Here is a 13,801-nt window from a genome sequence, read left to right on the forward strand (position 1 = left end):
GCTGTATGTTTCCTACTTCTTCTCAGTTCTGTGTGTCATTTTTGCTGGAGCAGGTGAAACATTAAAGCTGCACTAATCAAAATAAATAAATGTCACATTAACAATGGATGAGTTAGTTCAGCCTTGTTTATAGTTGCAGCAGTTTTCAGCAAAGAATCTCTGATAAAGCTGTACGCTACCTGCTCAGGACCATTGTGCAGCTAAAGAGCTGAGATATTTCAAGCTAAAAAGAAAGAGAGTTGAAAACAACTCCAAACAATTGCTAACATTGCTCCGTGCCAACTGGATGTCTGAATACATAACAATATTCATCATATCAACTTTATAAAGTGATAATGTGTCAATGTTGTGTTTTCCCCCAAGTGGCCAAAATAATCAAATAATGCAGTTTGAAGGATTACTTTACCCGCAAAAATTACCATTTGTGTCATTTATTCACCCTGTGTTACCTTGAATTCTTGAAGAAAACTTTATTTTTCTACCTCCAGAGTGAACGAAAAAAATAAATAAATGGAGAAAACACAAGGATTTTTGATAAAAACGTTTTTTTATATAAAACCCTTTGAGCTCGCACAGATGAGTGGCGCGCCTGCGTAAGTGTGAGACTGTTTATGCAGAAGTGTTTTAAAACAGTAAGGTTTTAGTCCATATGTTTGTGAAGTAGTGAGCACACAACTGGATATATGAGAGGATTATAGTGCATGAGTGGTGTGAGAGTTTGTAAACGGATGTTTTGCAGGTTTTAAACGTGGCCCCCATTTACTTCAATTCATTTAAAACTTTTGTCCGTTTTTGGATTATTCGTTCACCACAGAGGCATGTGGGAATTCAAGGTAACACGAGGTGAGAAGTCGACATTTTGTGGGTGAAGTATTCCTTTAAATTGCGAATAGGATTACTGAGGCTGGCTAGATGTTTTCAAAAACATCAGTGTAAAATGTCAATAGTGAAGGTCAGCAGCTAAAACTAAGGTAGGGCAATACAGCACCTCCCTTCAAGGTTCCTGGAATTCCTGTGAAATTAAAAATGACGGGGCAAAAATGCCTCTGATAATTAGGAGAAAGCCTGCAGCCAGCTGTAGATGGGCCCAACACAAACACACACCACTGTGTCTATAACAATGCTACATAACCCAGCATTTTTAAAAGAAGGAGTGTGGGGTATTTGAAAGATGACTATGCATGTGTATATGTGTGTATTGATGTAAACGTGTATTCATCTGTGTGTGTGTGTTTTATACGCACAAGAGTGCCTGTTTTGCCCGTGCGTGCTAATGAGTGTGAGGCAGGAGATTATGTGTGCGTCTCTAAGGGAACGGGAGTCTGTTCCCAGGAGCTGCACTGCCTGAGCTGAGGGGGGTATGTGTACACCCTGACCCCAGCTTTCGGGGGTCCCGGTTGCCTGTCTGAAACCATTTCCTTTCTTTGTGGCCCATTTGAGAGCCCGAAGTGTGACGCGAATGTGAAGGACCAAGACTTATGCATGGGTCCTGCTACAACACGTTGAAACAGAAAATAATCAGCGAGGGCCATGTCTCTGAATGTACTGGCAGGGTTGCCTTTAACTCTTTAATTCTATGTTCCCCACCCCCATACGTCACCCCGTCACCCATATCTCCCCAAGCGACTCACCATATACACCAGCCACCCCTCAAACAATAAACAAACTGAGCGGCGGGTGCATTGCTAATGATGGGAAACAATTAAGGGCTCACAAAAGGGAGCGTCCTCCTATATTGCTCTGCGCCGTATTTACATAGTATTTTGAGGTTAAATGACTGGAGTCTGGATTTCTGGTGAGGGCAAGAGGACTAATACAGACAGGCCTGCTGAAGAGATCTTTCTTTTGTTTGGCTTTGTAAGGAAGGATGTAATGGACGACTAACCACTTCAGTGATATTGGGAATTACATCCTTAAAGTAGAAGGAATTTCAATTTGAGCATCCACATTCACAATGTCCCCCTCGAACTTCGCTTCACCCATTCTACCACTTATCAGTAATAAGACAATGAAAAATGTGCAAACAAGACAAGTGGCATACCAGTGGATGACTGGACCCCCCCCTTCCCAGTGTCCGTCCTACTGGATAAGCTCTGGTGTGTGTATGGGTCGAGGCTGGGAGAGTGTGAGAAGGCTCAGGAGTGGCCAAAGAGGCCTCTGAATAGACTCCTAGATTGAGACATTCTGCCTGTTTAACGCAAAGGTGTGTGTGTGTGTGTGTGTGTGTGTGTGTGTGTGTGTGTGTGTGTGTGTGTGTGTGTGTGTGTGTGTGTGTGTGTGTGTGTGTGAGAGAGAGAGAGAGAGAGAGAGAGAGAGAAAGAGGCAGAGAGTGAAAGCCTAAGTTAAGTTTTAAGCACTACACAGACATGGAACACGTAACAATGGCGGCTTCGCCTCTCTGTTAAAGTGGTGGCATTTTGTCATTCAGCCATACAGTAGATGTCTGTTATGTTATCTTCCTTACAGCCCGTGCAATGAGGAAGTATTCTCCTTCACTTAAATAAAAGTACTAATACCGCACTGTAACAATACTCTGTTTCAAGTAAAAGTCCTGCATTGAAAATGTTACTTGAGTAAAGTATGTAAGTATAATCAGGAACATATAAATAGTCAGAGTAAAAGTACTCAAAGCAGAAAAATGTCCCCATTGGCTGTTATACTTTTATACAGTATGTTATATCATTAGATTATTATAAATTATTTAGGATTTTACTGTTGTTGTTGATTGAGGTGGAGCTCATTTTAAACTATTTACTATCAAAATGGATCTAATGATTTTTGTTTTTATGGATTAATCTGCAGATTATTTTCTCCATTAATCGATTGATTGTTTGGTTTGTAAAAATAGGGAAAACAGTGAAAAATGCCGTCACAATTGCCCAGTGCCCAGAGTGACACCTTCACACTGTTCCTGACCAATCAGTACAACATTCAAATTTAAATTTTAAAATGAATTGAAGCCTTGAAGTGGAAATCTTGAAAATCTTCATATTCAAGAAACCTGAACCATGAAATGTTCTTGTATAAAAACAATTTCTTTAGTTGCCAATAAATATTCTGTCAATCAACTAATCTATGCAGCCGTACTTGTATATAGTCAAATGTTTTGTGCATGAAAATCTTCATTTGTAGAGTAATAGTAGTAGTAAGTATTAAACTAAATGTATCAGATGAATATAGAGAGACAAATACAATATTTTCCTCTGAGATGAAATGGAGTAGAAGTAGAATCTAGCACGAGAAGAAAATATTCAAGTAAAGTAAAACTACCTCAAATGTGTACCTAAGTACAGTACTTGAGTAAATGTACTTACATTCCACTGCTTACAGCTTTATTCAGCCATGACCAAACCGTTATTGAAAAAAGCCACAATGCTCAGGCACCTGGTGTGTGAGAGGGAGAGGGCAAACCAGCGGTGAGTTGAATACTTAAAAAAAGAGTATTTTCTTTTCTCTCACATTCTTTTAAAACTTAGATTAATGACTATTGTGAGCCTTAAAGCCCTTTATTATCTGTCATTAGATGGAGAATTCTGCTGCCCATTTTTTAATGCACAAACATTATTTGTGCACAAACATGTGAGGACATTTTTATATAATTGCTATTTTCTCACATATTGTTTGAAAAGTATTTTTCTGGATATAAATTTTTGTATTCATACAGTTGGCATCTCTTCAGGTATTATTTACAAAAACAACATCATCATGTCATAAGGCACAACAAATACGACAAAAGCGTACTGTTAGTTCATGTCCTTCCCCAAGTATATGTGGTAATTGCATCCCAAACAGATTACTTCATTGCAGACCAGAACTCCCATTCCTATGGACTTAATGACTGTTTTGGATGATGATGTGGTTAGAGAGTAGACACTTTGACAAAAGCAATTCAAGAGGGTGTTTCTCTAACATATTCATTCTGCTGACGGTATTGAGTCCTTTCATGTTGACAGTTGATTCCTGAACAGTCTAGAAGTGAAACCAGAGGATTGTTTGTAGTCAAAACACAGCTTGTCTTATTCCAGAGGCATAATTTCCTACAAAGCGGTGTCACTTTGACAGAATAGAGAAATGTTTGAAGTCCCCCTTAAAACACAGAACTTCTGACTGACAGACACACACTCATCCACGGTTATTGCACACAGTCAGAGTACCATTAAACCCACTTATCACCCCTTTCCAATCCCCTGAAATCCAAATCCAGATTCCCAACCCAGCAGGTGCTGGCATGGCGGCGCCTTGGATAACACCATGCATGGATGCCAGGCGGAGACCTCCAGCCCTCCCCAGAAAAAGCCCCCTTGCCAACATGGCGCGTCCTGCACAGCCATGGTCATTATTTCAGCCTAACTAGATTAAGCTAATCATGTTATGTAGTGGTAAGGCGTAGCCGGGAGAGGGAATGAGGGGTCGGCTGTCCTGCTGTTGCCATGTTGTTCTGAAATACAAACAGTGAACTGTCACATAGAGCTTGATAAACACCAGAGGTAATATCAGTCTGTTTGGGTTTCTAAACCCCAAATGAGCTCATTAATTGTGGAAAACCAATTTTGAGCAGTTTCAGAGCAGAATTCTATTGCAGAATCTGAATGCTTATCAAATATTTTTAGAGAGGGCTTCTGTGAACTAAAACATACTGACATTTGTGTTACAAACATTATCCTTGCTAAAAGTCCATTCATTGTAGCTGCCTTTCTTCCAGCACCACCATGAGGTTGACATGACTTTCAATTTTCCTGTATTGCCATTATCGGGTCAAAATTAACAGTAAAACAGCGTGTTAGCATTGTAATTATGAACATGTTAGCATGCTGATGTTGCGTGTAGCTCAATGTACCACTGTGCCTAAGAACAGCCTCACAGCGCTGCTAGCTTGGCTGTAGACTCTTAGTCTTGTTTCTTTAGCCTTAACACTCTCTCATAGTAAGATAAAGGTTTTATACAAACAAAGTAAATATCTTAAGGTTATTCTTTCTTCTTTCTTCCAGGTCACACTTTTCTTCTAGCTAGTTTGTCTATCTTCAAATAACTTTATTGTGAAAATAAAGGAGCATGACTACAGGGAGTTAAAGTGGATTCCCAAAGCAGTTAAAAGAGACACTCTAACATCAGTTAGCTAGTAATGGTTAGCACTACTAAAGAAGGTCTAATGAAAGACACTATTTAGTCGCATCATGGGAAATGTAGCACCAATGTTTTGGAGCTTTGCCCTTATTAGGGACTTAAAGTCAGGTCATCTCTGTTTTTGCTGCATCATTTTTTTAACACTCTGTTTCTACAAGTTCCCTAACTATATAGAAATGCAGTCCTACTCACTCTTTAAACGAGTTATGTTGTGTGGGTGTATGTTTCAGTGCCCGGTGAGGCGATGTTATATGATCCAGGAAGTGTCTTGATTGTGATTTTTTATATCCTGTTTTATTTTGAAGTGTTCACTCCCCCTTGTGTCATGTCTAGTTGTACTTCCGGTCTCTGTGTTTTACCTCTCTTTGTGATTGTTGATTAGTTTCCACCTGTGTATTTGCCTTTCTCTCCCAGCTGTGTCTCGTTCCCTCGTTTAGTGGTTGTGTGTATATATCCCTGTCTGTCCCAGTGTTCCTTGTCTAGTCGTCATTCATGTTACATGGTGTTTTGCCCCTCGTGGCTACCTCGTCTCACCCTCTGGTGTATATTTTTGGTTTTATTTGTTACTTAGCAATTTTGTAAGCTTTTCTGCAATAAAGCCCTCTTTTGTTAAAAGATCATCTTGCATTCTGCGTTTGGATCCTCACCTTTTCCCCACCGTGACAGTACGACCGGACCACAGAATGGGCCCAGCAATGTTTAATGATGATTATTATAATCTTTACATCCCGTTGATCATCTGTCGTGGGCTATGGAGAGACGCCACCTGTAAGGGAGACCAACAGGCACTCTTTCAAGAGGCCCTTGGGAAGGTGACCGAAAAACCTTGATTGAGGGATCTTCTGCCTGAGGATATTAGGGATTTCCTTAACCTCGCAGATCAGTCTGTCCTCCTGACAGCTCGCCAGCCCCTGCTCCAGCCCCTGAGCCATTTCTGGGCACTCTCCTGGCCCTGGGAGGTCCTCAGAGTCTCCAAGGGACTTCCAGGTCTCGGCGCAAGAGACCCAGACCACGGCAGACTCTTGTTTCCGCTGCCAGGTCGCGACAGCCCCCTGTATCCGCTGCCGGGCCGCGACATCCCCCCTGTTTCCACTGCCGGGCTGCGACAGCCCCCTGTTTCTGCTGCCGGGCCGTGACAGCCCTTTGTTTCCGCTGCCGGGCCGCGACAGCCTCCAGTTCCCGCTACTGGGCCGCGACAGCCACCAGTTCCCACTGTCGGGCCGCGACAGCCCTTCATTCCTGCTGCCGGACCCCTCGAGATCCCCCGCTCTCCCTTTTCCCCTCGAGACCCCAGCCCCAGCTCTCCCTTTGCCCCTCGAGACCCCAGCCCCAGCGCTCCCTTTGTCTCTCAAGACCCCAGCCCCTGTGCTCTCTTTGTCCCCCGAGACCCCAGCGATCCCTTCGCCCCCAGCGATCCCAGAGACCCTAGCAATCCCTTTGCCCCCCGAGACTCCTTTGCTCCCCTCTCCTCCCGGGACCCCTTTGCTCCCCTCTCTTCTGGAGACCCCTTCAATCCCCTCTCCTCTCCAGACCCTAGTGCTTCCCCAAGGCCGGCCTCCAGAGCGGCTCCGCCCGCCCTCCTGAGCGGCTCTGCCCGCATCCAGCCCGGCCTCCCCACCAGCCTCCCGAGCGGCTCCGCCCGCTTCGCCGGCCACCTGCTGAGCCTCTAAAGCGGGGCCTCCATGTTTGCCCACAATATCCTACATCCATATATCTTTTGTAAGGCACTACCTGCCTGGTAAACATTGAAACTCCACCTGCCCCTGTAATACAGGTATTCTAATGTTGTTCTTAGACTCGATAAAGGTCATCTAGAGAAGACATCATGCAACTGATTTTACAGTCGGAGTAGTACTCCCCATGACCAGTATACTTTATTGTTATAAATATACATCTTTAATTACACAAATGATGTGTATTGAGACTGATCCTTCCACATCTGGATCCATATGAAGGTCTCGGTATGAAGGCTATGTATTTACTGGATCCTGCACTGTCTGGAAACAAGGCATCATGGGAAACAGATAAGGGGCTTTCCTTCTGTTAAGTCAGTTCTCTCTGCAAATAACAGAGAGCAGGACAGTCAGTGAATTGAGGAGTGAGTAAAGTCCAACAGATACTCTGTCTGGTTTATCACTCAAGTGTTAGGTCTGTACTGTGATTGCACACCCTAGGCCGCTTTTCCAACACGTTGCCTTTTTGGATTGATGAGAAGAGAAAAAAAGGTGTCATTAGTGGTTATAAGTTACAGTGGTTCTTAGTCTGGGAATTCTTTCAGAAAGGGCACTTCTATATTTTCCTTGCTGTGCTTTGATATTCTATGGTCTCCCCATATGAAAATTCCTGTGAGTAGTCCCCCAATATGCCAACCACATGGCCACTTTTAGTTCTGTCCAGCAAGCACACACACTTAATGGAAGCCTCATGGCTGGACGCTAAACTGGCACATTCTGCCTTGAAAATACATCCACTTTTTCTCTTGAATCCCTGTATAGAACATATGAACATTAAGGCTACTTGGTTATATTAAAGACATCATTTTTTAAAATGTTTCTGTATTGGAATGTTGCCCCTGTCTCTTCTGGTGTTTGATTGTTGCTGTATATTCCGTCACACGTCAAAGGCAACTATTCTCTAATGGACATAATTTATTTTGTCTCACTAATGCTGACTTTGTTAATTGGTATAGGTTTCGATACATGGCATTCCACTATATCTGGTTCAAAATATAACTTTTGTGGCTAAGTACTTTTACAACATAATAAACTATAATAATCAAATTTGGTAAGGTTGACTGACTTGACTGATTCATTGGACCACTATTCCTATAGGTCTGAACCTCAAAATATAAATGGGGACCAGCTGAGCAAATACACCACAGCAATGATGTCACAGTTCCCCATGGTCAGTCATTAGGGGGCAAATGGAAACATGATGCAGGTTTCTCGTAAAGACACGGCAGGAAACAGTCAAACTTCCAAAGCTTGACTTTTGTATTTGCTCTCCAGCATTGCTGAATGCCAAGTTTACAAAGCAGACAGGAAAAGACTGGAGGGGGGTGAGATGGTATACAGTAGAGGAAAAACAGCAGGCTGCAGACAGACACAGGGGGATGTTTAACTTGGGTGGGGAGCACTGTCAGGGAGTTTCTCCAAAGAGTAGCGTAACACACCTGCAAGGAGGGAAATGAGATGACAGGACAAAAGATGGGAAGGGGAGGAAGGATGAGCGTGAGAGAAATAAGGGAAATAACAGAGATTAGGCTGTGTTCTCTTTTTTCTAGTTTTTGTTTTGTCAACCTAAGCCCATAAAGCCTTACTTCAGGACTTAAAGGAACTTTAGACCATTTTATGTAGCGTGTTAGAATAGACTGCTGAAGGTAGTCATGATCTGGACAAGGGATCACATCTGAGATGAATGTGAGCATGGACGGATGTAATTACCTCTGGCAAGGAGGTTATGTTTTTGGTTTGGCTTGTTTGTCCATTTGTCTGTTTTGCCAGTAGGAATACGGTAAAATAACTGGCTTCATTTTCATGTCATTTGGTGAAAGGCTGTATAATGGGCCAACGAAGTACACATTATATTTAGGAGTCGATCCAAATCACAGGCATTTGGTCTTTTTGGAGGTCTGCTCTCTCCAAATGCCCTTCTGTTTTTTATTGTGTGGCCAACATTTGAACACTAACATTCCACCTCTTTTGTCTTTTGTTGTTGTTTTCTTATCTGCAGCCGGAGGAGTTGGACGCTCTTCATTCCCATACGTTCCGGGTGAAGACGTTCAAGAAGGCCAAGCACTGCAGCGTTTGTAAACAGACCATCAGCCAAGACGGACTCATCTGCCGAGGTCAGTCACCGGAAACTCTGATCTCTTGCACCTACTGTAGCAACCTTTGTTGTGGTGGTCCCCAGACAACGATTGTAAAGCTTGTTTTTGCAGATTTCTTGTGGTTTAACTTCTTATATTGCTACACTGATGTGCAGGTGTTCTCCAGGAAAAAGGGACATCACAGTTGGGTGTGGTTGCAGGTGTAGCAGCAGTGTTTTCCACGCACAGACTTTACTTGGGCGGGCAGACCAGGTATAATGGTGGCTAATTGCTGTAAATTTGGCCGCCCATTTTAGCATTTTTCTTTTCTATCTGTGAGAGAACGATGCCATCTACGATTGATTAACTAGTGGACAATCTCCCCTATCAGAAGGAAAGTTTACTCTGGGTCAAAATGTAATCTGTTGAAACAAGCTACATAATTTGCATTCAGCAACAGCTAAAGCCCACTGAGAGAATCTTCACTAACTGCACCAACTTGCTGTGCCAATGAAAGCCATATCTGTTACAACCTCTATCAGTGGTCTAAATGAGGGGTCATCTGAGGTTACCTGGGGTCGTCTTTGTGTCAGGGTTTAGTCAGTCAAGTGACAGAAGAAGGAAAAGAAGCATCAGAGAGGCTAAAAGGTTAACAGCTTCTCAATATCCTTAATGGTGTTTACTGAAGAGGCAATGCGGTTGACTGATGATGATGAGTGATTTGTAGGGTGTGATTGATGCCATCATCTTTAAAACAATTAGAATGGAAACATTTTTTTCTATTTCTATATATGTCTTTGTTGCTTAATTAATGCATTACTGTATGAATATGTCATGGCTGGTTCCTGAACAAATGCTACTTTCTGTTACTTTTTAATCAAACAAGACTTCATAAGGGTCCCGGTATCAAGCAGTATTTTGTGCTTCTATTGTTTTTTCAGTCTATGCAGGTGCCAGTTGGGTGAGTTTGAATTATAATGTGAAACAACAAACAATTGCAGGAAAGAAACTGAGGTTCAATAATAGACTTTAATGTGGTCACCATTTTCCGAACATTCTCCACGCAGTATACCTTTCCCATTCCAAGTGGGTTAAAGCAAAATCGAAGAATATCTGACCCCGGTCTGCTCACCACATCATGTTACAGTGGAAATGTCTGTTTTCAGACAGATAACGTCAAGGGAAACCATGCGGAAATGGCTGGATGTTTGGTTTGGCACACCAGGGGTGGGGGGGATTCATAAACCTGACACAGGAGGGGTTGATGTTTGAAGGGCACAGCCTATAAAAACAAAGGTATTCTCTGCACATTGGCATCTTTTTGGAGCCTAAAGTCTGTTTAACAGAATGACATTTTGTTCTTGTGCTGTACTGTGTGCCGGCCCATGCTCATGCTAGTAAAGTGGTCATTTTGACAGATGTCAATAAAATAATAGAAAATCCTTATTATGATACTGTAAGTATAGTTCCATCTGCTCTTGCTATATAGTACATATATACTCTACCTTTTGTTGAGTTTTTTATGCTACATTCACTCCTAAATATTTTTCAGTACAACCCAAGCAGCAACCTCCCGGTCTGAGCTGTTTATCCAATGTGGAAGTGCCTTAAACCTACATTCTTTCTTATATCCACTGGATGCAAAAATTATTCTGATTCTATATAAGTCTATGAGAAAATGACCCAACTTTTTTTTCAACATTTTGCTGACAATTTTATGTTCTCAAACGCTAGTTTCAAGTCTTCTTCAATACAGCATGATGTTCATGTTGTGAATCATGGTCCAATTTAGAGCAGAAAAGACGATGAACATGCAGGGTAGGCTTTAGGGCAGGGGTGGGAACCTTTTTCCTATCAAGGGCCATTTTTTTTTTTTTTTATAAACTTTGTTTATTGACTTTTTTATACACAAATTGACAGTAATGATAAAGCAGTTGTATGTGACAGTGCCATGTTATAGGAGTACAATACAATTTAAACTGGCTCCAAATCCTTAAGGAGGTTTTAACAATTATATTTTTAACATAGGGGGAGAAGAGAAGTTGATAGGGGAGTATACTAGAGTTGTCAGTGATACGGGTTTAGAGGAGAAGGATTCCACAGCCAAACAAGCAGGAGGGGGGTGGAATGTATCAGATCTAAGCCAATACTGCAAGATCCTAAGGTTAGAGGCCCAGTAGTAAAACCTAAAGTTTGGCAAGGCGATCCCTCCAAGAGACTTTGGTCTCTGTAAAAAGTTATTACGTAATCTTGGAGGTTTTTTCGATCAATTTTTCGAAAAAATGCTTGAGGGAGGAAAATACAATAGTTGTGTTCAAGGACCCTGACCTTGGCCAGAAAAACAGTCAGTATCCCATTTAAAATATTGCTGTCTAGTTTTTTTTTGCTAGTGGATTTTTGCGTTTTACGAATTACCTTGAGGGCCGGATCAAATGGTCTCGTGGGCCATATACGGTCCAGAGGCCGGAGGTTCCCCACCCCTGCTTTAGGGCGATTATGTGCACATTTTAAATGTATACATGCACAATGCCAAAATACAGGTTAACTGTATGGATCATCAAAATATGAACAGGTTAAAGGACCAGTGTGTAGGATTTAGGAATATCTATTGGCGACAGAGTAAAGCTCTTACCTGTATTTCTCCTTCATGTGGCTACATGCCTAAATACATCTTAAGAAATGACAGGTTAATATCTTAATGACAGACAAGGTTTTGTTACCGTCTCTAACATTGTGCTATACCTACATTTGGTCCTGTGAATATGTTGGAACTGCAATGTTTTCATGCAATACACTGAAAACAGATCCGGTTTAGGACATAATTTAAAACAAAGTTTGTTGTTTGAATCTCTGATTGTCTGGGAAAAGTTGGTTGCGTCGCCTCCTTCTTTATTTGCCGCTGAAAGAAAGGCTTATAAAATGAGCACCCCTGCATTTATTCTGCGTTTTACTCTGTGATCTAACTGGTGAGTCCAGATGTTGTTGTTGAACTGTGGGATGTGTATGTCATTAAATATTGACGTTGGCGTCTTAGCTTTGCATGCTCAGTGCTACAGACAGCTTTTTGCAGAAGCATATTTGTGTCTGGTGTGACCTCTGAAGTGACTTTATCTTAATAAAGAGAGTACCAGTCGTTCAGCCTCTTAGTAAGAGGAATGCAAACTAGTCTGTTAAACTCATGGTAAATAAATCTTAACCTCCCATACTTATTGAATAACATTATTTAAAATAAAAGAATCACTGCATTTTTAAAGTAATGAGCAATGGACTAAAGTTACCATTTCTTCCCCCAAAAAGGATTTGTTAAATTTTGGAATAAAAACGTTGTATATATTTTGGGTTAGGTTTCTACAAATTGCACAGGCTGTTGCTATCACTCTGTTCTGGATAAATAATGTTCAGTTGTGTGTGCAGACACAAGGCTGCACCTGGGACCATTATCTGTAGAACTGATTTATAGGGGAAATAAACCCTCATGACAGGCTGCATGTCAGTCTATTCTGATTTAATTTAGCTCGGTTTGCTTCTCTCTCCCAAGTCAGGTTCAAATTGTGTATGTGTGTGTGTGCATGTGTGTGTGCGCGCTGCGTGTGTGTGTATTTTTGAAGTTGTATCCTCATAAGTCGCTTTAGACAAAAGCAAAAGCAAAATGTAATGTAGCTTCATACTCCAGGGATATATATGAGTTGTATTGATTTTCTCACCTAACTCTTCTCCAGAAAGTCTATAACCCTTTTTCCAAAAATGACTAAGTATTTGTTTATTACAGAAGTCCCATGAGGCAAGTGAGAAATACAATCGGGTGATCCATCGATGTCTGAACTTAATTGGTTTCTCTCTTGTTGACATGTTAAATAACCTGCTAACAAACAACATTTGTACCTTGTGTTTAAAGTGCATGGAGAAATTAAAACTCTGAAAAAAACATGAATGTTTTTATTCCTCTTTAGAACATGAGGGAGTGGGACACTTCAGCCTCTTGTGGCCGAAATAAATACTACGACAAGCACTTCGAGAAATCTTGTTCCACAGATGGATAACTTTTCTTAAGAAACTTAGAAAGGTTATCCTTGCAAAAAGCTTTAATCTGTTGTTAAGTCATAAACACAGAAGAGAAAACTATTTAGCTCAGACTTTGAAAATGGATCACCAGAATTAATTTTTTTCTCACTTGCCTCTCAGGGCTTCCGTAGATATTGCATCTGACTGCCAAAGCAGCTAGGAAAATAATGTTTTATATCCAAAACACTCAATACGCTCACATATGAAAGCACTAAAATACTAAGACATTCAACATTAAATATATCTCATATAGACGGATGCATTAAGGATTTCACACTCTGAAAGGAACTGGATCCAGGATCCAGCTGCTCCCTCAGTCATACAGTGGGCTGCTCTTGTTTACTAACAGCCTGCAGTCACATGGTCTCGTAATGACACAAGCACTTGGACTTCCTCTCTCGGTAGCGGTTGCCAGGATACAAGGTGTTAGTTACTTTGACAATAGCATGTTGACGCAGCTCAGGACCGCAGTTTTCCAGTAAGAAAAAAAAAGGCTCTATGTGGAAGGGTATTTTTGGAGAACTGGCCCTGAGGGCAGGAACTGGCTTTTATATTAATTCACTGTAATGCAGTTCAGGTTAAATGGATGGTTTGTGTGCAGAGGAAACTCAATGGAGCGCTGTTGTGCCCATAAAAGGTAAACATAACGAGCGTTTGGCCACAGATGATTTAGTGCATGAGGGCTCCTTATTTCTTTGTGTATAATTGATTTGTCCCCCGAACTATATGAAAACACTTAAATGTGGAATCTGTTTTCTACCACTTCTCACAGCTGCTGCATTTATCTTTTCTAAAGGCATCATAGAA

The 13,801-nt window shown here is 41.5% G+C and overlaps 1 protein-coding gene across 9 annotated transcripts in view; it reads left to right on the plus strand.

The window, feature by feature from the left end:
• The window catches only part of tns1b (tensin 1b), a 179,157-nt gene that overhangs the window by 51,493 nt on the left and 113,863 nt on the right, over positions 1-13,801 (plus strand). For all 9 annotated transcript variants that reach the window (XM_029459542.1, XM_029459539.1, XM_029459537.1 and 6 more), the window contains exon 2: positions 8,857-8,971. In XM_029459542.1, the coding sequence (XP_029315402.1) occupies positions 8,857-8,971 (115 nt within the window). The remainder of the gene's footprint in view (positions 1-8,856; positions 8,972-13,801) is intronic.

The sequence above is a fragment of the Cottoperca gobio genome, chromosome 21, assembly GCF_900634415.1.
Source record: "Cottoperca gobio chromosome 21, fCotGob3.1, whole genome shotgun sequence".
Taxonomy (NCBI): Eukaryota; Metazoa; Chordata; class Actinopteri; order Perciformes; family Bovichtidae; genus Cottoperca; species Cottoperca gobio.